This window comes from Myotis lucifugus, unplaced genomic scaffold (genome assembly GCF_000147115.1).
Source record: "Myotis lucifugus unplaced genomic scaffold, Myoluc2.0 scaffold_332, whole genome shotgun sequence".
NCBI classification, from domain to species: Eukaryota; Metazoa; Chordata; class Mammalia; order Chiroptera; family Vespertilionidae; genus Myotis; species Myotis lucifugus.
The window spans coordinates 257,213-282,282 of NW_005871380.1; the positions used below are offsets into that span (position 1 = coordinate 257,213).

Sequence of the window (25,070 nt, forward strand, 5' to 3'; positions counted from 1 at the left end):
CTTTACTATATAAAGCATATGTAGTATTTAATACATACATATAAATAAATATATACTCATATGTATTTTCCTGTCTTACCAGTTGGGTTTTTTGTGTGTTTTTATTTGTTTGTTTGTTTGTTTGTTTGTTTTTAAATATATTTTATTGATTTTTTACAGAGAGGAAGGGAGAGAGATAGAGAGTTAGAAACACCGATGAGAGAGAAACATCGATCAGCTGCCTCCTGCACATCTCCCACTGGGGATGTGCCCGCAACCCAGGTACATGCCCTTGACCGGAATCGAACCCGGGACCCTTCAGTCCGCAGGCCGACGCTCTATCCACTGAGCCAAACGGGTTTCGGCTATTTGTTTGTTTGTTTTGTTTTGTTAATCCTCACCCAAGGATATTTTTTCCATTGATTTTTAGAGAAAGTGGAAGGGGGGAAAGAGAAACATTGATGTGAGAGAGACACATCGATTAGTTGCCTCCTGCACGCACCCTGACCTGAGTTGGATTGAACCCGCAACCCAGGTACATGCCCTTGACTGGGAATCAAACCAGAGACTCTTTGGTGCACGAGGCAATGCTCTAACCAGCTAGCCGCACTCACCGGGGCTGGCTTACCAATTCTTGAAAATTAATGTGAATTAAACCAGTGCCATTTGTAGGGATAATTTGTAGGCAGATGCTGACCCAGCAGCCCCTTTAACATAAACGTGAGAAACCTTTGGTTTTTTTATGAAGTCAACCTGGTTCTTGGATTTCTGCGCAGCGGCCTGGTCTCTCAACATGTGTCTAATACTTGGATACAGAAATGCCCTTATTGCCCTCTCCCTGGTGTCACTCAGCAGGTCGGGGCAGCTCTTGTAGGTCCAGGCCCCCCACGCTCGTGTCCTACTCTACTCCCCTGCATTCTAGGTCTAAGTGGTGACACAGCTGTGAGAAATGGAGAAAGGAAGCTATAAAAGAACATCCGTGGTTTGAGATCTTAGGAGTTCAGTGCCCCCTGTGAGCCCTCAGTAAATATTTGATCATGTCAGGAGGTCCCTGTGAGTACCAGGAATCGGCCATCAGGAGAAGGGCGTCTCCTCCCAGCACAGAAGCCTGCACACAGCATCCCCAGTGTTTGCCACTTTGCCTGCCCTAACATAAAAGACCAAAACAAGCATTTTTCTTCTGGAAATTCACTCTATGCCCTCATCCCAGGAAGGAATTAAATGATCAATAATGCGAAAGAACAAGGTCTCTGATTCCTGTTAGGTTCATTTCTAAGCAGCCAGAGTTGAGTTATTTCCTATGTGTGACCCAGCTTAAAGGACATCTAAGAGAGAAGAATTAAATTTAATATGTTAATTTACTTTGCTATTAAAATAATCTTGAGTTATGAAAATTACTAAAACTCCAGTGATGACATTCTGCTTACCTAGTCATCTCTTGTATTCTGGGAATTGGGAATACCGGCTTCTGTTGTCTTAATTTTATATTTGACACGAAAAGTCAGCTTCTTAACTTTGTTTTTATGTTTAAAATGGGAAGAATGGTCTCATTCCATGGCATGTGGAGAAAAGCTTCCTTTGATTCCTAGATTTTGGAAGAGCCCACACTCAGGTTATTTCAGATTATTTTGGTGAAATTCACCAAAAAGCAAATTTTGAAAACCAAAGTTGAATTTAATTTTAAAACAGAACACTTTGTTAATTGGAGAGAGGGGGAAATATACCTTGGAAACAAATCTAAAAAGAGATTCCTGTGGATATTTGTCTTTAGAAGTGGGAATTGGGTGTTTCATATCTAGACTAGAGGCCCAGTGCACGAAAATTCGTGCACTCGGGAGTCCCTCAGCCCAGCCTGCACCCTCTCGCAGTCCGGGACCCCTCAGGGGGCTGTCCACCTGCCAGCTTAGGCCTGCTCCCCGGGGAATGAGCTGGTAGTCAGACATCCCTCTGGCAGCCTGGGAACCCTTGGGGGATGTCCGACTAACGGCTTAGGCCCACTCCCTAGAGTGGGCCTAAGCTGTGGTCGGATATCCTTAGTGTTGCCGAGGAGGTGGGAGAGGCTCCCACCACCCCGCTGCGCTCGCAGCCTTCAGCCCGGCTTGTGGCTGAGCGGAACACCCCCTGTGGAAGTGCACTGACCACCCGGGGGCAGCTCCTGCATTGAGCATCTGCCCCCTGGTGGTCATTGCATTTCATAGCGACTGGTCATTCCGGTTGTTCTGTATTAGGGTCAGTTTGCATATTACCCTTTTATTATATAGGATGTTAAGGATAAGCCATGTTGGTGGGTTTCCATTTGTATAATTACTGTCATTTCTTTCTTTGGATACTGAAAGGATAGCTATAAGAGTTTCCTTAAACATCCATGGGGTTTCATGTGCTACATGACATTCTAATTAGACTTGGTTAGACAGATGATAATTCCAAATCCATAGGATGTGTAATTAAGACGTGTAAACAGTGTTCACTTTGCTCTATTCATGCCTCTGGAGGACTGACGTACTACGTCTCATTTTATAATCCAGTAGGCACCATGTAGACCCACTCAACCCAAATGCTGAGAGTTAAGTTTTTATTCTTCTCAGCTCCATTCATATTTTGTTGTAGTCAGATTCTCCTTGAACGTTTTTTAGTTTTCTTACAGAAGACTTTCTTTGTTGACTTTTAGTCTCCACTCTACCCTGTCCCCCACTGCTGAGAATTCTTGATTCTTTTTAGTCTAAAGTAAATGATCTGTAAATAAGAGTATTTTGATCTTTGAAAAATCTATTGACTTTTTTCTGACTTTAACCAAGTTTTTTAAAGTTCCCTGCTGACACCTCTCCCCACCTGCACAGCTACTCTTCCTTGTGTTGGAAGAGAACTTCAATTTGCAACTTCTTTTCCTCACTTATTTATTTAACTACCAGCACAAAGCTCCTGCTTTATTCCCAGCTCCATCAACTATTCTTGTCAAGATAATTTTCAGTTCATGCAAAATCTAGCCCCGCATTCATGCACCGGGTCTCTAGTTTTCTCATAAAAAGCAAAGATTAAGTATTTGTTTAGTCTTGGCCAGGCACTGTTCCTTCACATTAGTTATTCCTTATACTATTTGGTGCAGATTGCATTGCATATTCTATTCCAGGGAAGTGACTAGCTTGCAATTTTGTTAACTAAAACTACCTTAATGAAATAATTTTTTCAAGATGGCAAGAAAGAGGAGGATTTCTTTTAAGCTGTAGAGCACCATATTGTGTTTGTAACATATTCTTAGAACTCGGAGCCCCCGAGGGTCCCTCCTCATCGGCTCTGTCTGGTACATTGCTGACCTCTGGGACCAAAGGACCAGCCCAATGGACAGCAGTGGCTCTCACCCCACTTGGCACCCTGGGAGCGGGCAGGGCGGGAAAGGCTTGGCCAGGCTGGGGTCCTCTTGAGTCTGCTGGTAGTCCCTTGTGGGTTTCTTGGGGCTTTTTGTTCATCTGGGGAGTTGCTTCCGGTGAGCACTCATACCCCCTGTTAGCTGGTCGTGCCTAAAGCAGTGGTTCTCAACCTTCTGGCCCTTTAAATACAGTTCCTCATGTTGTGACCCAACCATAAAATTATTTTTGTTGCTACTTCATAACTGTAATGTTGCTACTGTTATGAATCATAATGTAAATATCTGATATGCAGGATGGTCTTAGGTGACCCCTGTGAAAGGGTCGTTCGGCCGCCAAAGGGTTCGAGACCCACAGGTTGAGAACCGCTGGCCTAAAGGATGGAAAGGATGTCAGTTACCAAGGACTGAGCATTTCCCACCCTGTGGGCCTGTCTCTTCGGCTCCAGGATTCTACTCGGCCAAAGAATCACAAATGTTCTGTGCATCAACCCATCCACAGTGGGTTCCATCTCCCTGCCCCTAATGTTTCTTTGGCCTTTGGCCTTGAGGCCGTCAGATACACAGTTTACATAGATGTTTCCTCTCTAGGTCAATGTCTTTATATTTCCTGATGCTGAAAGGCCTTAAAATATCATAGAGCAGCGGTTCTCAACCTGTGGGTCGCAACTCCTTTGGGAGTCGAACGACCCTTTCACAGGGGTTGCCTAAGACCATCGGAAAACACATATATTATTACATATTGTTTTGTGATTAATCACTATGCTTTAATTATGTTCAATTTGTAACAATGAAAATACATCCTGCATATCAGATATTTACATTATGATTCATAACAGTAGCAAAATTACAGTTATGAAGTAGCAACGAAAATAATTTTATGGTTGGGGGTCACCACAACATGAGGAACTGTATTAAAGGGTCGCGGCATTAGGAAGGTTGAGAACCACTGTCATAGAGGATTTCTGCATGTGACCTGGTTTGGGGCCAACTTCATGAAGACTATAGGCATACGGGTTGTTTTATGGTATTCAAGGCTTTTTGGCAATGTCCCTATGTTGGATTTTTTAAAAGAATATAGTTTATTGATTTTCCACAGAGAGGAAGGGAGAGGGATAGACAGCCAGAAACATCGATCAGCCGCCTCCTGCACACCCCTTACTGGGGATGTGCCCACAACCAAGGTACATGCCCTTGACTGGAATCGAACTTGGGACCCCCTAGTCCACAGGCTGACGCTCTATCCACTGAGCCAAACCGGTTAGGGATATGTTGGATTTTAATGATCACCTATCAGGATAGATTTAGGAAAAGTCTGTCTGACTTTAAGAATCTGGGGGTGGGTTTTCTTACATTGTCTTTAGTTTGAAAATCTTTTTAGCTGACTCCCAAATACCAATCGCAGGTAATAGGATGAAATATAGTTGGGGAAAATTCTAGGGAAATGGCACTAGCACCAAAGAAACCTTTTCTTCATATAAAAACCTCGGTGGTATAGCTCAGAGGTGGGATAGCGATCAGTTTAAAGAAAGAATTTTCCTCCTGCCAGCCCCAGCTGCCCCGTCAAACAGCTCTTCACTGGCTCAAGATGAGTTTTCACCTCATCCCCGGTCTAGCTCTAAGCATTTCTCATCAAAAGCAGGGACCCCTTCCTGAGGACCAGAGAACTGGTGCTTTCTAACATGCAAAATCCTTATTCAAAAAAAAAAAATGCCCTAACTGGTTTGGCTCAGTGGATAGAGCACCTACCTGCAGACTGAAAGGTCCCAGGTTCGATTCCGGTCAAGGGCATATACCTTGTTTGTGGGCACATCCCCAGTAGGGGGTGTGCAGGTGGCAGCTGATCGATGTTTCTCTCTCATTGATGTTTTTAACTCTCTATCCCTCTCCCTTCCTCTCTGTAAAAAAATCAATAAAATATATTAAAAATAAATGAATATGTAAGTGATTTAGGATGACTCTCAAGTTAATCTAGAAGAATAAATCAAGAAAATGTTGAAAAGGAGATTTAAGAGGTGAATATATATCAGTTGTTAACAGATGCTGTAACTCAGAAATAGACTGAAATATATATTAGAATTTAGCTTATAATAAAGGTGGCATTTCAAAGCAATGAGGAAAGGATGACTTGTTAAATAAGTAAATGGTACAGAAGTATTTGCAGCATATAAGACAAACAAATTTGTGAATAGGTATGATAAAGGTCCTTATAAGTCATTAAGGAAAATATGAACATATGGTAGGAAATTGGACAAATAGCCTAATGAGCTGTCCACAAAGGAAGTATACCTCTGGTCCTCAAATAATGTCCTTTTTTTTCAAAGTTATTTTCTTATAACATTGATGAAATGCCTTAGGGCTTAACTCTTTTTTTTTAGATTCTTTATTGTTTAAAGTATTACATATGTCTCCTTTTCCCCCCATTGACCTCTCCCCGGCCACCCCCATCCCTCAGCACATGTCCTCACTCCCCTAGTGTCTGTGTCCATTGGTTATGCTTATATGCATGCATACAAGTCCTTTGGTTGATCTCTTACCTCCCCTCTCCTACCCTCCCCTGCCTTCCCTCTGAAGTTTGACGGTATGTTCAATGCTTCTCTATCTCTGGATCTATTTTTGTTCATCAGTTTATGTTGTTCATTATATTCCACAAATGAGTGACATCATGTGATATTTATCTTTCTCCAACTGGCTTAACTCTTATTTATATCAATTAGCCTATGGTAAATGGCTTCATTCTATGTTGTTTCACTTAAAGTCGCAGACCTATTAACGATGTTATGTGAGAACTTATTGTATGTGACCAATAATTTTATGAAAAAAATGTTCAATATTACTAGTAATCAAGGAACTGAAACTTAAGACAACTATGCTAGGCCATTTTCCCACCTGTCAGATTGGCAGCGATGTTTAAGCTATGTGGAGAGAAGGTGAGAGCTCTGGCTGGGAAAGGGGACCCCCAACCTTGCGGGGCGTGGGAGTTGGGATACCCATCTGAAGAGTCATCAGCAGTGTGCAACCACAGCCTTCGATGGTAGGAAGCCATTGGGCAGATGCACCAGTAGTAACTATAATAATGGACAATTTAAAGAAGAGTAGGCGATGGATTGAGTAAACCAAGCCCCATGCACACATACTCATAGTGGAACACTCACCTATAAAACATGGAATGTGTTTCTTGATGTAGCAAGATGCTCTAATGTGAATGAGTGAATAAATAAGGTCACAAAATACTGTGTGCAAAATGATCGCACATCTGCCCTGCACACTCATACACTCACGCACTCACACACACAAACCTGCAAGAATGTCACCCAATTTTAACTGACTCGGGATGCTAGAATTTTTTTAAATTTTAAAATACTCTCCTTTTTATTTAACACTCCCATCTGATTTTTCTATAAAAGCATATGTTGTTTATGCCATTCTTCTAATTTTTTTAAGTAATAGGAATTAAAATTGCTCAATTAAAAAAAAATCAGTCAATTAAGAGCATTTGCTCATTCTGCATATGTTGGTTATATCCACAATCAATCAAAACTACTTATTTTTACTTTTTGTACAGCTGCCCCACTTTGTGTGTTTTCCTGGCTGTGGAGCATTTATATTTTCTTCATTGTACTTAAAGTGCATGTGATGTTATTAATACAGTCTTTCTGTCTAAAGTTGATTCCACCCCCCCTTCCTCTGGGATTGCCACCCTCTCAAGAGTCTCTGCAAGAGTAAGCCATCCTTGCTCTAGACGGTTTGGCTCAGTGGATAGAGCGTTGGCCTGCGAACTGAAAGGTCCCGGGTTCGATTCTGGTCAAGGGCACATGCCCAGGTTGTGGGCTCAATCCCCAGTGGGGGGCTTGCAGGAAGCAGCCGATCCATGATTCTCTCTCATCATGGATGTTTCTCTCTCTCTTTCTCTCCCTCTTCCTTCCTCTCTGAAATCAATAAAGATACATAAAAAAAATAAATAAATAAAAGAGAAAGCCATCCATCAAACAGGGCCACTGCCTCTCTACCCCCGAGTTTCCAGCACAAAGACCTTTGAGTAGCTGCTGTAGGAAGAAGCATCTCGGGCCTGGTGTGAGGGGGAGACGGGTGCAGTTATTATGGTAAGCACAGCCATGGCCACCACAGCTTAATCGACATTTCCAGATACCCCACACCAGAAATCAACGATCAGTTTCGTATTGCCATCTTCTGAGAAACTCTGTCTTAATGCAGCTGATACTTGTTCTCACTACAAATGAAATTTCTCAATAATAGTCCTTTCTTCTGCTCAGTAATGTTGAGGAGTTAACAGCTCCCCCTTGAGGCTGTTGTAGGAGTTGTAGCTGGTGGCGTCGGTGGCAGCCAGTGCCCATCCCTCCCCCTCCAGAGCCTGGCTTCACAAGCCGCTGTCAGTGTCAAGGTAGCTCCTATAACCTTTCAGGAGGGTCTTTTATTTTTCAGAGAGCTTTCCTTTCATTTGGTTTGATAATAATTTTGCTCAGAAACTTAGCACAAGGACCAGGTACATTTGTAGGGCCCAGTGCAAAAATGGAAATGTAGGGCCCCTTGTTAAAAAATGATTAGGCGTTCCAGGCACGCTCTTCCTTCTGGGAGCACACCCGTGCCTTTCCCTTCCCCCTCTTCTTCCTCCACAGGCCTGCATCTCCTAACCTCTAAGGGTCCCATGAGACTTGCAACCTGGGGAGCAGTGGGCAGTGGCAGCTCGTCCTGGGCTCACCCCCTGAACCTGTCCCCAAGTCCCCCCTTTCTGACTGTCTGGAGAGCCAAAGCAGCCCTGCCTACTATTCTCTCTCCTGTTGCTCCTTCTATCCTAAGCCCTTCCTTGTTTCGCTGTCCCCAGCTTTAATAAATGTACTCTCAAAAAAAAAAAGTAAGAGTTCAAAAATGAAACCAAGAGTGGGGCCTTCTAAACTCAGGGCCTTGTGTGACTTCCTGGATAGTTGGTTACAGTGTTATTCATTCCTCCTGCCCCTGATGTCACACGTGGTCTGGGTCAAGGTTGCCTGAAGAGGGTGGCAGGTAATGTGACATGAGGGAAGCAGGTTCTATATCGGGGAGCCCTGCATTCTAGCCCTGAGCCTGGTCTTTCACTTTGGTCCTTGAAGCCTGCGGCCCTTCTGTGAGGGTCTGCTGTCATCTGACCATCCCACATTTATGACGCCTGCTCTTTCCCTTCCACCTGTAGAAATTCATCGAGTTTGAAGATGCCTTGGAACAAGAGAAGAAAGAGCTACAAATCCAGGTGGAACACTATGAGTTTCAGACCCGTCAGCTGGAACTGAAGGCCAAAAACTATGCAGATCAGAGTAAGTAGCAGCCTGAGCTTGAAATTGCATTGTTTCCAGACCTACTCTAGCTGAGCAGGATGTTGAGAGCCTTTGATTAAAGAGAGAGAGAGAGAGAGAGAGAGAGAGAGAGAGAGAGAGAGAGAACCCATTGGTAGCCTTATTTTATTTTCACTGTGATCCCCTCAACCATTATACTGCTATGTATTTCTGTAATCAGACTCTAACATAAATAATTAAGGCCCCTTTGATGACATAGCACTTTTGCATATACTGCAGTCTGACCCTAAATTAACACCCTGTGATCCTACCTGCCCCGTGGATCCTCGATTCTATGTGTGCTGTGTGCTGCAGTCTGTAGGCACTTTAATCTCTTCCAAGGATAACTGTGTTACTCCACTTTGTGCAAATACCCCACTGCTCCTCCAAGTGTGGTCCCCTGGCCAGCAGTGCCAGCATCACCTGGAATATTAGGAGTGCAGACTCCGAGGCCCCACCTGTCAGGTGAGGAATGGCCTCGACACTACAGCCTTGCCTGCACACCACTGAGGAAAGATTGCTGCTTTGTGACCTGAAAATTGGGCCTGATGATGCAGCCCCTGTCATGACAGTTGCTGGGCCGGGTGTGCAGCTGACCGAGGTGCCTGTAGGAACACCCTGCTCCTTGCAGGGAGAGGCAGAGAAAGGGTTTGTGACTGTTTTTGTGGTAAGAACTATTCCTTTAGTTTTCGGAAGTCTTTGTTTAAACTGTACTGTGAAAGTTAAAATGATTGGTGTGATTTCAGTTTCCTGTAGTTAGAGGTTTTGATTATTGAGACCTGCTTTGCTGCTTTACCTAGTTCCCTTGGGTGGCAGGAGCTTTCATTTCTCTGAAAATTTCAGATATAATCGGGAAGAAAAATGGTTGGGTGTGTTGGGTCTATCCCTATCCCAAACCAAGACTTGAAGGCCAGTACGTCATGGTGTGTTGGTGAGTTCTGGACAACCAGCAGGCTGTGGCTACATATATGTGCAAGCATGCTTATATTTGCAAACTGGAAGCCAACCAGAAGGCCCAGTTGAGGCATGCATAGGTAAGCCTTTCTATAGTTACACAGACTCCTTAACAGTCCCTTTACTTAGAATACTTTTCATATGTGAAACCTTTTCAGCTCTTGTTAGAAGGAAAACATGTAAACTCCAAATTACAGGCGGAAGTTGTTCATTTGGTCAGCACCACAAGTGAAGGCCAGAGGAGAGAGGACATGCTTCTGGGTTCCTTCAGCCGGGCAGTAGCCTACACACCTGCCCCAGCAGAGCTTAGCCGAGGTCCTGGGGCTCTGATCCCTAAGTCCTTTTCAGGGGCTTGTGTACCGACAGGCAGGCCCCCTCCCCCAAGGCTGGAGCGGAGGCCAGGGGTCTTCCTCTGGCAGGGATTCTATGTGTGCTCCGTGCTGCAGTCTGTAGGTACTTAGAGCTCTTCCAGGGATAACTAAGTTGTTACTCCGCTTTGTGCAAATACCCCACTGCTCCTCCAAGTGTGGCCCCCTGGCCAGCAGTGTCAGCATCACCTGGAATTTTAGAAGTGTAGACTCTGAGGCCCCACCTGTCAGGTGGAGAATGACCTTGACCCTGTACCCTCCAAGGAGACTGCTAGGAAAGCCACACCAGGAATCATGGAACGAGAGCATACGGATTGAATGAGATGTTGAATAGTGTGTTGGATCAGTTTACAGCAGGCAGCAGGAAGTGGGGCAGGTAGAGAAGCTCACACACGGAGGACTGGGCGGGTGCCGGAAGGACCGCCACATGAGTCCTGGCCCATGACTGTCCCGTGTCCTGTCCCTGGCTCTGCACACCAGCTGTCGCCTGTTGGTGGGAATGCCAGGACAGAGTTGAAGTTTGAACAAAGGACCACAGACAGAAGGTGTTCGAGTCCAGTGGCACACTTGCTCTGTTGCTGAGATGCAGGGGTGCGGTCCCCGCTGCCACTGTAGCTCCCAGTGAGGCCTTGGAGCAGTCAGGTGGCAGAGCATGCAGCCAGAGGGGACCATCCTGCATGTCACATCACGGGGGCTGCCAGTTTAGGGGTGACACAGCTGGCAGCCTGAAGGTGGTATAAGCATGACTTGGTTTTTCTAGCCCTCGGTACATGCGTGTAAGGGACACTTGTGTGTCTGTCATGTGTCTCAGGTGTTCTTTTGCTCTTTGACACATCTTAGAGGTTACTCACTTAGGAATTCTGCCTCTTTCCACAAGCCACTTGCTCACTTTTGGTCTACACTTGACACATCCTGTGAGGTTTGCCTGCACCTTCAGAAGCTGCGATGTAATTTAAGCTTAGGTAGTAACATGCTCTGTGAGTGTTACCGTCCTGTATCTTTCTGTAGCAGAACTGAATAGCCTCACATAACACAGCACATACAATACACACACGTCCCAGACGAGTCAGAATCTGTGTGCTGCCATCCCCAGCAGAGTCCCTCCTGCTCACGCTCCTGAGCTTCAGGTGGCGCGGCCTGCACCCGGCATGGGCTGGTCCTGGAACCCTACACCCACCGCCCAGTAAGTCCAGAGCAGCACGGAGTTGTGAGAATTGGGTTGTGCGGTTCACAAACAACAGTTGTGTTTTCCAGTTTGCCGGTTGGAGGAGCGAGAGTCAGAAATGAAGAAGGAGTACAACGCTTTGCACCAACGACACACAGAGGTAGGTGTCCAGCCATGACCAGCGTCCGCCTCCAGCCCACACAGGCCAGGCACTGTGGCGGCCGCTCACCTTGGCTTGCCTCCTGGGCTTTTCTTTTCCTGGTGTGCTACTGTCAAGCCTGAAAGCTCAGGCTGGTCGGACTCCATTTTCCTGAGTTCTGTCATTATCTCCATCAGAGCACAGCAAGTTGAGAACAGCTTAGAGAGCGGAGTCAGAGAGGCCTTGGTCAGCAGGCATCACTCACGCACCTGTGTCCTTCTCCACAGATGATACAGACCTACGTGGAGCACATCGAGAGGTCCAAGATGCAGCAAGTTGGGGGGAACAGCCAGACTGAGAGCAGCCTGCCCGGGCGGAGGTAGGCAGGGCCGGAGCCTGCAGAGCCCAGTGGCCCCTTATCCCATCCTGTGGACTCAGGAAGAGGGTTGTCTGGTCGGAGTGTGTGGTTAAGCTAAGAATGCGTGCTGAGATTCTCCCAGGCGCCAGAGCAGGGTGAGGGATGTGGGGGGACCTCTGCTGGCTCATGTGGAGTCATGAAGGCCCGGGGGAAATCTTATGCAGTCGATCCTAATACTTGCAGATTCCGTGTTTGTGGATTCGCCTACTCACTAAAACTTACTTGTAGACTCGGTATCAACACTTGCAGTCACTTGCAGACATGCACAGAGCAGTGAAAAGCTTGAATCACCCAACACGCACAGTGCCCGCTCCAGTCAAACAGGGTGTCACTTCCTGCTTGTCTCAGCCTCATGCAGAGATGCCAGAGGATGGAGACATCGGGTGCAGTGTTGTGCAAGGCACTTGGAGTCTGGACCTTGAGTGGGACTTGAAGCCCAGCTCTGGACCTGTTCATGGGACAGCTTTAGGTCACCAAACATGTCTGCACCTCATTTTCTCTTTTTAAAAATAAAGCAAATAGAGTCTACTAGGATGAGTTAGGAATTACGATTCTAATCTACTAGAGGCCTGATGCACAAAATTCGTGCAAGGGGCTCAGCCCCCGCTGCCGCAGCAGCTGCCTCTACCTTGGCCCCCGCCGCCGCAGCTTCATCCAGAAGGACGTCCGGTCTAATTAGCATATTACGCTTTTATTATTATAGATGTGAGCTGTGTATCTGTATATGCACCTACTTCTCTGGGCGTAACGGTTCAGTGTTCACTAATTGAGTGTTCGTGGTGACTTTATAAAACAGATCCACTGAGGATCATGAGAATCGACTGTATGTGGGTGGGGAAGGGGTGGCGGGGACACTTCAGTGACTGCCAGGCGGAGCCATACTCCTGCTGCTGGGCAGAGCAGCGCCAATGCCAGCAGACTCAAGAGGCCCTGGCTTGTCTGAGCTTAGGAGCTCAGTGCTGGTTCCTTAGGGGAGTGGGGAGAGACCTGCAGAGGCCCGGCTCCTTCTCTGTCTTCTGTTCCCTGTGGTCAGATAAAACCAGACCACAGCCCCCCAGGAGCAGATTGTCAGAGATCTCTAGGGTGTTGCCAGCTTGAGGGAGTTGGCCCATGAGAGACCAGAGTTGTTGACCTGGGAGGAGGAGGTTGGTACCATTGTTCCAAGTCTCCAACAGGCAGGAGGATGGGCCGAGGTGGGAATCCCAGGCCCCACAAATTGTGCTCAGCCATTGGTCCATTTCCAGCCGTGGCCCCTTGTTCCTGCAGGCAAAAGTCTGCAGCCCTAGTCAGGTCACATATAGGCCTTGTTGGCTACGGAAGTTTTTTTGTCCTGCCTCCACCAAGGATTACGTCTGTAAACAAGTAGACTCAGGTCCTTCCTCTGTGGGCGTCCTCAGTTACTCTCTGGGTCATTGTGGGCACAGCTATTGTGTTTCTGTACTGGAGTCTTCAGATGTGAAAACAGAAGTATGTAGTATGTGTGAGCCTCGTGGGGCCTGGGAAGGGTGGCCGTCGAGGGGTGCCCAGCCTGGTGCGAGACAGTTGTGCAGGGCAGTCTGAGCTGGGGCATCTCCAGTGCGCACTGGGCACCTGGCCAGCCCCGAGCTGCAGCATTCTGGAGCCTTGAGGCCATTTCCCCACCAGCTTTCTGCAAGGCAGGAGCCACGGAGGTGTGACCTCTGAACTCAGGACTTAGAGGCCATGAGCATCTACAGTCCTCAGTCACAGTGGGCAGCACTCTGGGCCCCAGGGTCACTACAGAAATAGATATTCTTGGAACCTTGGGATGGTGTAGGCTCAGCCTAAAGCAGAAGCTGCCCATGCTCCACAGCTGGGCCCTGAGGTCCCAGCCATCATCGGGGCCAGATCTGACCTCTCGTGCCTCCTCTGCATGGAAGAGGTGCCGTGGTTGCAGGGTGGCTGTGCTTTCTGTGGAAGTCTCCATGTGGTGGAGGCAGGACCTTGTCTGGGACCTGCTATCAGTGTGTCGTGTGGCCCATGCCCTGAGCAGAGTCTGACGAGTGTGGCTCTGACCCTCCAGTTTCCTTGCTTCTCAGAGTTATGGGAAGTCAGCAGCCCCCTCCCTAGAGAAGCCCCAGCCCCGTGGCGGGCACTGTCCTTTTGGACATGCATGGGTGGCTCGCAGCGTCCCCTCTGAAGGCCCTCAGCAGCTCTTGAAGGCTGTGTTGGAGCTCCTCCCCCCAGGTAATTAGAACAGCTGGTCATAGAAACCCCTCAACCTGTTTCATACGGCGGGTCTTTGGGTCTCTTCTGTCCACGTGGCCAGTTCAGATCCTGCTGCCGGGCCATGGCTGCTTGTAACTCTGGGCGAGCGGGGCCCTTGGAGCCCAGAGTAGAGAGCAACGCCTGTGGGGTTAGTTCACGGCAGGGGCTTTCTCCACGCCTCGCTGGGCCTACGGGCGCCCCTTCATTTGTAAAACAGACCCACTGGCTGTCCTGGAGAGGTTGAGGCTCTGGCCCAGATTGCTGCACGCCTTGTCTCGATCTGATCCGCCAGAGGGGATCGCTGGGGCCCAGGTGTGCCCATTGATGGCTGTCACCTCCAGCCCTCGGCGCTCTCTGTTAATAAACTTTCCCGAGCCAGAGTTGCCACCATGGCAGAGAGATGCCTGCCACAGCAAGCAGGGGCCTGGGGCTGCCAGCCGCAGTCCTGCTGAGGTCCCTTGGCTGCGGAGAAGGGCGTGCTCCTATGGGGGAGCAGGAAGCAGGGGGGTGGGGCCGTGCATTGGGGCGCCCCCGTTGCCCTGCCAGCCAGGTGGAGGCATTTAGCTTCATCACCAGCCTGCGGTTGGTTGTCCCGGGGTTGCTGCAACAGTTGTAGGGGCTCCCGCCTTCCCTGCAGCCACTTCTCCGTGGCCCAGACACTTGCTGGGAGCCAGATGTTCTGAGGGACATCATGTGTGTCTGACTTTGCCCCTGGACCTGTTTCCAGGTGAACAGACCTGGATGGCAGCCACCGCCTCGTGTTCTTAGAAAGAGCAACGGTGGCCATAGAGGAGGCCTGAGCCTCTGTCCCAGTGCTGGCTGCTGGCCTTTGTAGGGCTCAGGGTCAGACACCCTTTGTGACTGTGCTGCTGCATTGATGGGTTAAGGGAAGGCCCTGCCTGTCGCCCTGGACCCCTCTTCTCTGGGGTGTAGCCTCTCCTGCTACAACTCGGGATCTTTTGGGGACACACGTGTGTGTCCACCCAGGTTCTTCATTCAGACTCTCCAGCTCCCACCATGAGGGCTCATCCTTAGTGCGGGGGGCCTCTGGTCACCCCTGTCTCCAGGCAGGCGTTTTCCTTCACTCCTGGCTTGGTTTCCTGGATTGTGTGTCTTTAGAACAAAACCCAGTGTGTGCTTGAAACACCTGGTTCGGTCCATGGACGTAGGCATGTGTGGCTGCGTGCTCCGTCCCTGCATGCTGAGTACACACGTGTGCTAAGCCATCTGGAGAGGACACGTGCCCACCGCCCTGTGCTGACTACATGTGTGACCTGCTGCACAGGCCTCGTTTGGGGCCTTTATCCACGCTGAGGGTCATGTGTCTGTGTGTCACGTGTCTGTTGCATGTAGATATGTGCGTGTTTTGCATCTGTCTCTGGAGCGTGGAGTGGGTGCCTGTGTCATCGCATACGTACTCTGTGTGAGCAGATGTGCGACTGGAGCTCCCCGATGTTCTAACGCTGTCTTCTTGTCTTGCTCTCTGTGCTGTCACTGCTGTCTGCTGGCCTGTGTCTGTCGCTGTCCCACAGTCCTCGTCAGTCGTGGAGGAAAAGGTAAAGCCTGTGCAGTGTTCACGCTGTCGTGCCAGGCGCTTGGGGCCTTTGGGGTCGGGAGAGTTTGTAATTAAGACGCTGGTGGTTCTTAGTTATAAGCACAGGAGGTTCGTGGGTCCCCTCGACACTTGCTGCAGCACTTTACAGACCCCAGCCTCCTGACGGGGCGTTTATAGGGCCACGACACTGAGGAGGCAGCTGGTTGGCCCACGGTCCTCGAGAAGCCCCAGAGTAGATACTGGCACCGGGACTCCCCTCAGCAAACATCCACCCATCCACAGACGGGGCTGTGCATCCAAAGCCCAGGGCTGGCATTGCCGTGGTAGGTAGTGGGTGGGGTGGAGACCCTGGGCTCTGGTGTCAGAGCCCTGGGCCCAGAGCCAGGGGCGTGACTATGACCCCACAGATAGCGTGACCCCCTTGGGCTAAAGCCTCTGAAGTGGACAAGCATAGGCATCCCGAGGGCGCTGCAGGGATGTAATGAGAGGACACACTGGCCAAGCTTCAGATAGGGCTCTGGCCTCAGTCAGCAGTGCTGCAAGTGCTAACCTGGCTCAGAGCCATTTGCGATTCTGTGGGGAACAGCAAGGAGATGATCAGACAGGATTCCTGGTGATGATTTCTGTCGGGGGAGAGTGGCTGTTGTCTCTGGATATAGTGTGTGTCTGCACACAGAGCTGTGGAAGCAGGTGATGGACAAGTGTCCCCCGTCCTTTAAAGCAAGATGCTCACACTCTGTCCCTGCTGTCACCCTGTAGCATCTGGTGACAGCCAGGGTCGAACTTGTCTGGGGCCAAAGGACCCGTTGTGTACATTTCACCCAAGGTCAGAGCCAGCAGGAGAGGGGCCCCAAGAAGGAAAAGTGGGCAAAGGACAGGCTGGGAGCCCCTGAGGGAGCAGATGGGAGTTGCAGCCCATCCTCACCTGGCCCCGCCCCTCCAGGGCTGTGCTGAGCATGTGGCCAAGGCTGCCGTCCCAGGTGCCTCAGGCCTGCGGGCTGTGTCAGAGCCAGAGTGAGGGCTGAGCTGTGGGCCTCTGAGATCTTGATGGATCTGCAGACTCAAACCTTCCCAACGTAACGTCTTCCTTAGGATCTGAGTTTTTCAACTTTTAAGTGACATGTCTGAGAAAGCCTCCTCTGTCACAGGTGATGAGGGCTGTGTGCAGTACCTCCTGAGAGGCCTGGGCCCTGAGCGTGCCCCTCTGCATGACTCCCACAGGCACCGATGGCCCAGCCCCTTGGGAGCACACTGCTCCTCTGGTTCTGTCCCTGCCCCCGTGTACTGCCAGGTCCCAGCAGGTCCAGGGAGCCTGCTCTGCAGGAAGCAGCATCTTCCTGAACAGGACAGGAGCCAGGCACGGAGGGGACAAAGCAGAACGCGCCTCACCAGCTCTGTGTTTCTCCCTGCATGCGGGCCCAGCCAGAGAGACCCCTGCCCAGACTTGGACTTCATGAGGCCGTCTCCCCGGCCATAGTCAGTTCTGGTCAACGGGGCTGCTCTGCTCCCCTCTTCACTTGCATCCACCAGGCACCACGAGGAAGCCGTCTCTCTCCAGAACAGTCCAGCCTCTGACCCAGCTCCTTGGACCCCTTAGGAAGCCCCCCACCACCCCTCCAGCCTCCGTCTCTGGGAATTGAGCTCTGAGCATGAGAGGCTGTGGTTTGAGGGACTGCAATTCTTGGCCTAAACAGCTCTGAGCAGCGTGGGCTCTGTGGATGACCGTCCCTGGGTGCAGTGTGTCTGAACTGGGGCAGAGTGGGAGCTGGCCTTGTCTCCACTACCTGGTGCCTGACTTGGAGCTCCCATGGAAGAGGGTTTCTGCCCTCACTGGTTCTAAGGCCCACGTAGCGTCTTCTCACAGACAAGCCCATGTCTGTGAGAAGGTGGCTTTGAGCTTCACTCTACAAGTCCAGGCTACCAGACATCCCCTTTCCTAGTGTAGCTTTGAAAACCCCTCTCTGGTGCCAGTGCTCCATGACAGCGGGGACAAGGCACCGAGCCAGAGAAAGGTGCCCAGGGGACTGCGAGGGGTGACCCAGCAGAAGGCAGGCTCTCTTACTCTGTACTTTGTTCAAGCACTTTTCCCAGTGAGTTCTCATGAAAGGACAAAGGAGTGGGGGAGGGGCCAAATAACAGGGAACAGGCAGCAAGAGTTGATTTTTTTCTAACTGGCGCCATGATGTGAGTCTGGCCTCCACATAAGGAGACCATCATTGTAACAGTTGCCACTCCCAGGAACCGTCAGTGCTGGCCATGATGCTGGAGGGCCCTTCGCTGGTACTGCTGTGGGGTGTCTTAGTATACATAGCAGATGTCTAAAATCAAAAGAACTAAACATAAGTCACAGTGGACAGGAAAGTATTCTGTGGGATCACAGTGAAGCAGAGATTCCCCTGAATGTGCAAATACCTGGATTAAAGAGTGGCTGTGGGTAGGAGGGGCAGGAAGTGTGATGGGCTTCCCAGAAGACCACGCCCTGCCCACCGCGGGCCTCTCCCTGAGCCAGGCAAGGGGTGTCATGCAGAACCGCTCTGTGCAGAATAGGCATCTGCATGTGCAGAGTGGTCAGTTCTCACTTCATGAGCCACCATCTGACCGTCCACTTCCTGTCCTCCCTCACATTTCAGCAGGAAGGAGCGCCCCACCTCTCTGAATGTCTTCCCCCTGACCGACGGCATGGTACGTGCACAGATGGGGGGCAAGCTCGTGCCTTCGGGGGACCACTGGCACCTGAGTGACCTCGGCCAGCTGCAGTTCAGCTCCACCTACCAGGTTTTGTAGCCGTGCTGTGGAGTAAAGGTCTTCTCCCTGTCGCCCCATGTCCATTCAGGCGTCCAGTCTTTGCATACAACCCTTTGCAGCTTTTCCTGGGTTAGTGGGACCCCTCCCTCAGGTGTGACAACAGTGAAGAAACTGGACCAGCTCAGAAGGGCATGGTCTTGTATTGGCACCTACTAGTCCAGGCCAACCCCCTCTGCAGTTACGGTGGCCCATCTATTAGGACTGAGCTTGGCGGCCGTCCCCCAAACACACCCCAAAGTACCCGTCTGTGGCCAGCCCTGCTGCCAGCCCAGAGTGCACTGAGGTTTGCACAGCAACCAGGAGAGTCACAGGCAGGAGGCAGCTTCTCTTCTCTGGGCTGTGCTCACCCCCTGCACATGCCAATGGCTTCCGGCTCTCTGAGTTTGAGAAGCCGACATCCTGGGTGTGCACAGCTAACCAGGGAATGCACCCTGGAATGGGGGGCCTTGAGAAAACCGAGGGCAGGAACTTCCCATGGCCCATCACTCGTTCAGAGCCCCTGGTCACTTGCAGCCCGTTTAGTCTGAGCTCAGCCTGTCTGGCGGAGGCAGGCTGTGGCAGGACAGGACATTGACCCCCTTGCCAGGTAAGGATGCCACCCTCGGGTGGAGGGGTGACCCTGGGGCCGGTGAACTTCCTGCAGAGGCTATCGGGAGACTCCTGCAGGAGGCAACGGGCTTCGGCATCTGGGCAGGGTTGGGGTGTGGACATGGGGCCCAGATGTCCTGGAAGTTTCCTTCCTGCTGTAGCTCCTTGCTGACTGTGCTCGCCTCTGGGTGCCTGGCTTGCCTGCAGGAGGCAGCTTCAAGCTGTGACTCCACTGGCTTCTACTTTTGCTTCAGGGAGTGAGCATGTCTCTGTGACATTTGACCCAAGCGCTCACCTGCCAGTTGTGGGCTATCCTACCAGTGGGTGGGGGCTGTGGGGTCCCAGCTATCCCCACCATTCAGGCCAGACTTGGCCATGTAAGCCAACTGCTCCCACTCTCAGACAAAAACTGAGCTTGCTGCTGGGGCTTCCCTGGGAGCTCAGAAACCACGGGCCTCAGAAACCTCTGGGGCCCTCACACTCCAGCCTCCTGGGCCTGTTTCTCCTGCCGCGTCTGAGCCCGCTTTTTTCTCATGACACCTGTTCTCTCTCCTCCTATGCTGTCTGACACAGTCTTTCTCTTAATAAATCACAGTGTTTTATGTTTTAGTTCTTAGGTGTGTTTTATTTTATTTTTAATTTTTTCAAACAATTATTTAAGTTCTTTTAATTTCATGTTCTAGGTTTTAAGGTTTTTCTAATTTCTTCATTTTGTTGTTGTTGTTGTTTTGTTTATTTGTTTTTATGTACTGTATTTTCAGTGTTTTAACCAAACAATTGTGGCTACTCATGGTGAGGAAAGACCGCTAAGAGTGTGGGTCTTTGCATTTGGAGGTCACTGCTACACGTTGATGTTTAGGAGGTTGAGAGGTTTGCCTTTAGGTAAGTGGTGGCCAGGGGGAGTGTCCCGTGGGTAAGTGGTGGACCATAGGGTAACGGAGAGCTAAGGGCGCTTGGGGGAGTCCTGGTTTGTCGCAGAATTTCCCACCGTGATTACCAGGGTCAAGGAGACCCACAGAAAAACCACAGACACAAGTTTGAGAGTCGCAGGTAGGCTGGGAAACATGGCCGATGCGGAAGGTGGCTGGAAGGTGTGGTTCTGTGAGAGGGGCCTCCTGCACCTGACCTCCCTGGTCTTCCTGGAATTCCCGCACCTGGTCTGCACCCTCTCGCTAGTGCTAGCACAGGACCTGGTGGCAGCAGAGCGCCCCTCCCCATAGGACGCCAGTGCCCCTGACGTGTAGAGGACAGCACCCGGGGAGCCATCACAGGAGCTTTCAGTGTGTGTCAGTGCTGTGAAAGGAAAGGAGTTTTCCTTCTCAGTTGGACCCTAAACTGTAGAACCCGAATCCTTTTTGAAATGTATTAAAAGAGGTGCATCTAAGGAGGGTGGGACAAGCCCTCAAGTAGGGCTTCTCACCTCTGCATCTCGACTAGCAGGGCTGTGGGGCTGTCCTGAGCTCTGTGGGATGTGGAGGGGCACCCCCAGACTCCACCCACTCCATGCAAGAGCACTTAACCCCCTCAAGTGTCTCCAGATGTCACAGGCGTCCCCTGGGACATGGCCTCCCAGGTCAGAAAACCCTGCCTAGAGGAGGATGTGGAACTGTGATTCCTGGTAGAGAAGTCTCTGGGGCCTGTTAGATGAAGCTGGAAATTGCTGTCCCAGGGAGAGGCAGTGTCCTGCCTGGGCCTGGCTGGAATAGATAGATCTCAGAAGTCTCCAACCAGCTCTGGCTCCTGGTCGCAGGCAGTGTAGGTGGGTCCCAGCATTCATCCAGCTTTCTGGAGCGGGCGGGACACCCCCTCATCAGCCCCTCCCCGGTTAAGAAGTTCCCTTGGAAGTGTGCCCTCTGGAGAAACCGTGTGCCCTGGCACCGTGAGCCGCCTCTCAGCCGCACCCCCACCCCAGGAGCTTCAGCCCTCCTGAGACCATGCCCTTCTCGGCACCATGAAAGGGGACGGGCCGAGGGGAACTGCTGTCCGCAGGCTGCAGAGAGGCTCTGGGCACCTGCTCGGGTGCCTCGGTTATCGATAGACGAGGGGGGGGCTATTTTTATTGCGATTGTCCAATGGTTCCATGAGGGAAGGCTGCAGGAGAAGAAGTGTGTGTTCCACATCCTATACTGATTCAAGTGGAATGTGTTCTCTCCAAGAAAACCTTAAGGTTAACAGTCGATTGCAGATTTTAATTACCTGGTCTTTTTCACTCCTGGGACATTTTGGGGGTGTCCCATTCTGTGGAAATGGACTTTCAGTTTGTACTTGCGTAGATGTCTGGAGTAGACTGTGGTCCCTTTGAGCTGTGGAGGTTGAGCATTGCATATCCCCTGCTGTGTCTCTTTGGGAGGCCATGACAGGCAGAATTGGGGAGGTGCGCACCCCTTCACAGCTCCTGACTAGCCAGGGTGGGAAGCAGGATACAGGAGTGGGTGGGACAGCCAGCCAGTGCCAAGCAGCAGAGTGAGAATTGGGTCAGAAGGCCTCCTCCCTGGCCCCGTTAGAGCCCTCCGCCCACCCTGGGCGGCAACTTGTTTCTGACCACCCACTGGCTGCAAAGGGTTGCCTGCCATATCTGTGTAGCTCCATGTCCATCACACGCGGCATCATCGGGGAGTGTGCAAGCTGAAAGCCCCCATTTAAACAGTTTACATAAGGTGGTGGCTGCCTCCTGAAAGCCAGAGGCAGTGGCTAGATGAGCCATGTGACTAGGTCACGAGGAATCGGCCCGACGGGAGAGCAGGGGTCCACCTGTCCCAGTTCGGATGCTGTTTCATTATGGTCAAGTGGCAAAGAAGCTGAGCGAGGGGCCTCATCCAGAGCCCCGGGGTGGGGGGGGGTGCACAACGAGCTCCCCCTCTTCCTGTGTTTGGCCCTAGTGTCCCCAGGACGAGATGTCCGAGTCCGGCCAGTCCTCAGTGGCTGCCACGCCCAGCACCACAGGCACCAAGTCCAACACGCCCACGTCCTCCGTGCCCTCGGCCGCCGTCACCCCCCTCAGCGAGAGCCTGCAGCCCCTGGGGGATTACGGCACCGGCACCAAGAGCAGCAAGCGGGCTCGGGAGAAGCGCAACAGCCGCCACATGGAGGTCCAGGTCACGCAGGAGATGCGGAACGTCAGCATAGGTACCGCGCCTACCAGGCACTCCCTGGGCGGTGCAGCCACCATCCACTTGCCACCTGCTCTCCTGCCCTCCCCACCCTCATCCGTCCAGGAAGATTTCTCTCCTTCCTACATATTGTCATTTTGGAAGATGTCTTAGTCCACTCGGATCGCCATAATAAACACCACAAACTGGGCACGCTAACCACAGGCATTTATTTCTCTCAGTTCCGGAGGCCAGAAGTCAGAGATCAGGGTGTGGGCAGGGCCGATTTCTCCTGAGGCCATCTCCCTGTGTGTGTACATGGTCCTCCCTCTGTGTGTCTTCATCCTAATCCCCTCTTTTTAGAAGAACATAGTCAGATGGGAGCAGGGCCCACCCTAATGGCCCCATCTTACCTTGATCAACTCTTTAAACACAGTCACTTTCTGAGGTCCTGGGGGCTAGGGCTTCAATGTGTGAATTTGGGGGATACAACTCAACTCAGCTTCTAACAACAGACCACCACCATCCAGCAGATGCGTCTAGGGAAAAGGGGGAGAAAAATTGGGACGGTGTCCTGTTCAGAGGAGATCATGAGAAGGAGGCACAGTTCTGGGGGACAGCCCCACCCGCCACCAGCCTGGGAAAAACCCTTTCCTGAGGGTGTCTCCAGGGTAGTCTAGCAGGGGGCTCTAGACCTGGGGCCAGAGGACGACCGTGAGTAATGCAGGGAACTTCAGGCACCCTCCTGACCCCTGTCCCCCTCTGTTCCCCAGGCATGGGCAGCAGTGACGAGTGGTCTGATGTTCCAGACATTATCGACTCCACCCCAGAGCTGGAGCCCCGCCTCGATCGCACTGGCAACAGGTACTCACTGGGCCCAGGGCCGGGTCCTCATCAGCTCAGCATTCACCTCAGGAGTCGCTGCCCTTGCTGAGGGGCCCCCATAGCCTCTCACAGTGGGAGGAGGTCGGGCTGACCGCTGCCCCCTACCACGCCTGCACCTGCACCAGCAGTGTTGGCTTTGAGTGCCTGTGTAGGGTGTCACCTTGGCCCATGGATGTTGCCCACTCACTCTGCCATTCCCCGCTGCGTGTCCTCACAGCCCGACCCAGGGGATTGTCAACAAGGCTTTTGGCATCAACACTGACTCCCTGTACCACGAGCTGTCGACCGCGGGGTCCGAGGTCATCGGGGACGTGGACGAAGGGGCCGACCTGCTAGGTAAACACAAGCTGTCTCGTGACCCTAGGGCCCTGGGCTGTTGTTGGTTTCATTTGTGATGAAAGCCAAGTCTCTGTCAGCTGTGAGCTAGAACTTCTTCCTACAATTTTATTCACATATAATTCACACACCATAAAACTCAGCCCCTTACAGAATACTCAGAGTTGTGCCTCTACCTAGTTTTAGAACAGTTCTCACCCAGGAAGACACCCATGCTAATTAGCACCAGGCTGGAGCACCGCCCCTGCCCACAGGCAGTCCGCTCCCCAGGAGTGTGTGAAGGGCAGGCTGTTGCCAGCTCCTCCATCCAAAAGGAAAATGCCAGGCGGGTCAGTGTGCCTCTGCGCCCTCAGCACCTTGGTGTCCACCAGAGCTCCCTGCGCCCGGGTCTGATGTGGGTGCAGAGCTGGCTGCTTGATACAGACTGGCTCCTGGTCCTCCCTCCGTCCCAGGGTGGCCATCAGGCATGTAGAGCACCTGGGTTTTGCCAGGCAGCTGCTGGTACCCAAGGACTGCCCACATGCTTCGAACGAAGCCAGTCAGGCAGGAAGTCAGTGTCGCCTCGGGAGTCTCAGTGGGGTTCAAACCTCCTGCCCCTGACCGTGTGTTTGTGTGCTCCCCACCCCAACCCCTGAAGACCCCTAACCCCAACTGTCTGTCCAGAGCCCGAGTCTTGAGAAGCAGCCCAGTCCCCCAAGCCAGGCTGTGGGAAGAGTTCCAGGACCTCAGGGACTGCAGCTCAGTGCTTCCTCCCCACTGAGCCCCCTGGCAGGGTGGGCTTCGGGGCGGAGTGTGGCTGTGTTTCCAGGGAGCAGTGGTTCTGTGGGTCCTCTCCCCACACCCAGCTCCCCTGAAGTGGCTCACAGGGAAAGGGCTGCTCTGTCCCCACTGCTCGGGGGAGCAGCATCTGCAACCGGGGCAGCCGCCTCAACGGTGCACATGGCACGTCGGGGTGGAAACTGCTCTCCTCCCCCAGTCTTCGAGGGCTGCCTTCCGCGTCGTGATCTGTAGTTCGCTCTCTGCTCACATTGAAGGGCTTTTACTGATGAACACTGACACCCCGGATCGGGTCTGGGCTCCCATGCTGGGCACTTCGTGTGGTCAGCACGGTCCCCAGGGTCATGGCAGCCTTCCGGCTGCACTGGTTGGCAGGCCTGGGCCTGCGTGAAAGAGTCCCGTTGGTATTTTCAGTCTAGCAGGTTGTCACTTTCTTCGTCTTGGGGTAGCCTCTTGGTTGTTTTCATACGTTGATTGTCTTGGGGTAGGGAACACCTGTGAGCATAATTAATTGGGGTGTCAGCCAGCACCTCCTGTGTCTGAAATGGTAGTTTTTTCAGCTAATTTTTAAATTGTGGTAAAATACACATGACATTTATCATCTTGTGCATTTTTGAGTGTATATTGTAAATTATGTTCTTACTCAGTGGTGAAAGACTGAAATCTTTTCGTCTAAGATTAGGAACAGTATGTCCACTTTTGTCAATATGTACTTTTAATGGAATTTTTATCATAAGCATTGTAAAAATATATATTTATAAATATACAAAAGCTATTAATATTCAGAAAAATCTAATTAGGGGCAATCACTAGTAGTATTTTGATGTCCTTCCACTCTTCTTTACATAGTTCAGATAATGACATATATATTCTATTTTTAGGCATTTTTTAATTTTGGGGAAATGATGCATGTATATTATAATAGTCAGATAATATTAGAAATTACTGAGAAGAGAGTGAAAACCAAAGGACAACCCTCCCTCCCGCCTCCCCCCGCAATGCCGTGATGAGTGTTTTCATGTCTTGGTGACACTCTTCCAGGCACCGTAGATCACACGGGGCGTGCATGGTTGGCTCATGTCTCCTTTTCTTTGTGGA

The 25,070-nt window shown here is 51.1% G+C and overlaps 1 protein-coding gene across 1 annotated transcript in view; it reads left to right on the top strand.

The window, feature by feature from the left end:
- The first annotated feature begins 6,246 nt into the window (after nucleotides 1-6,246).
- The window catches only part of MAPK8IP3 (mitogen-activated protein kinase 8 interacting protein 3), a 39,150-nt gene continuing 20,326 nt past the window's right edge, over nucleotides 6,247-25,070 (top strand). Inside the window, exons 1-9 of the mRNA XM_023764476.1 lie at nucleotides 6,247-6,270; nucleotides 8,529-8,649; nucleotides 11,244-11,314; nucleotides 11,581-11,672; nucleotides 15,470-15,493; nucleotides 18,123-18,174; nucleotides 21,765-22,011; nucleotides 22,748-22,838; nucleotides 23,077-23,195. Of these exons, the coding sequence (XP_023620244.1) occupies nucleotides 6,247-6,270; nucleotides 8,529-8,649; nucleotides 11,244-11,314; nucleotides 11,581-11,672; nucleotides 15,470-15,493; nucleotides 18,123-18,174; nucleotides 21,765-22,011; nucleotides 22,748-22,838; nucleotides 23,077-23,195 (841 nt within the window). The remainder of the gene's footprint in view (nucleotides 6,271-8,528; nucleotides 8,650-11,243; nucleotides 11,315-11,580; nucleotides 11,673-15,469; nucleotides 15,494-18,122; nucleotides 18,175-21,764; nucleotides 22,012-22,747; nucleotides 22,839-23,076; nucleotides 23,196-25,070) is intronic.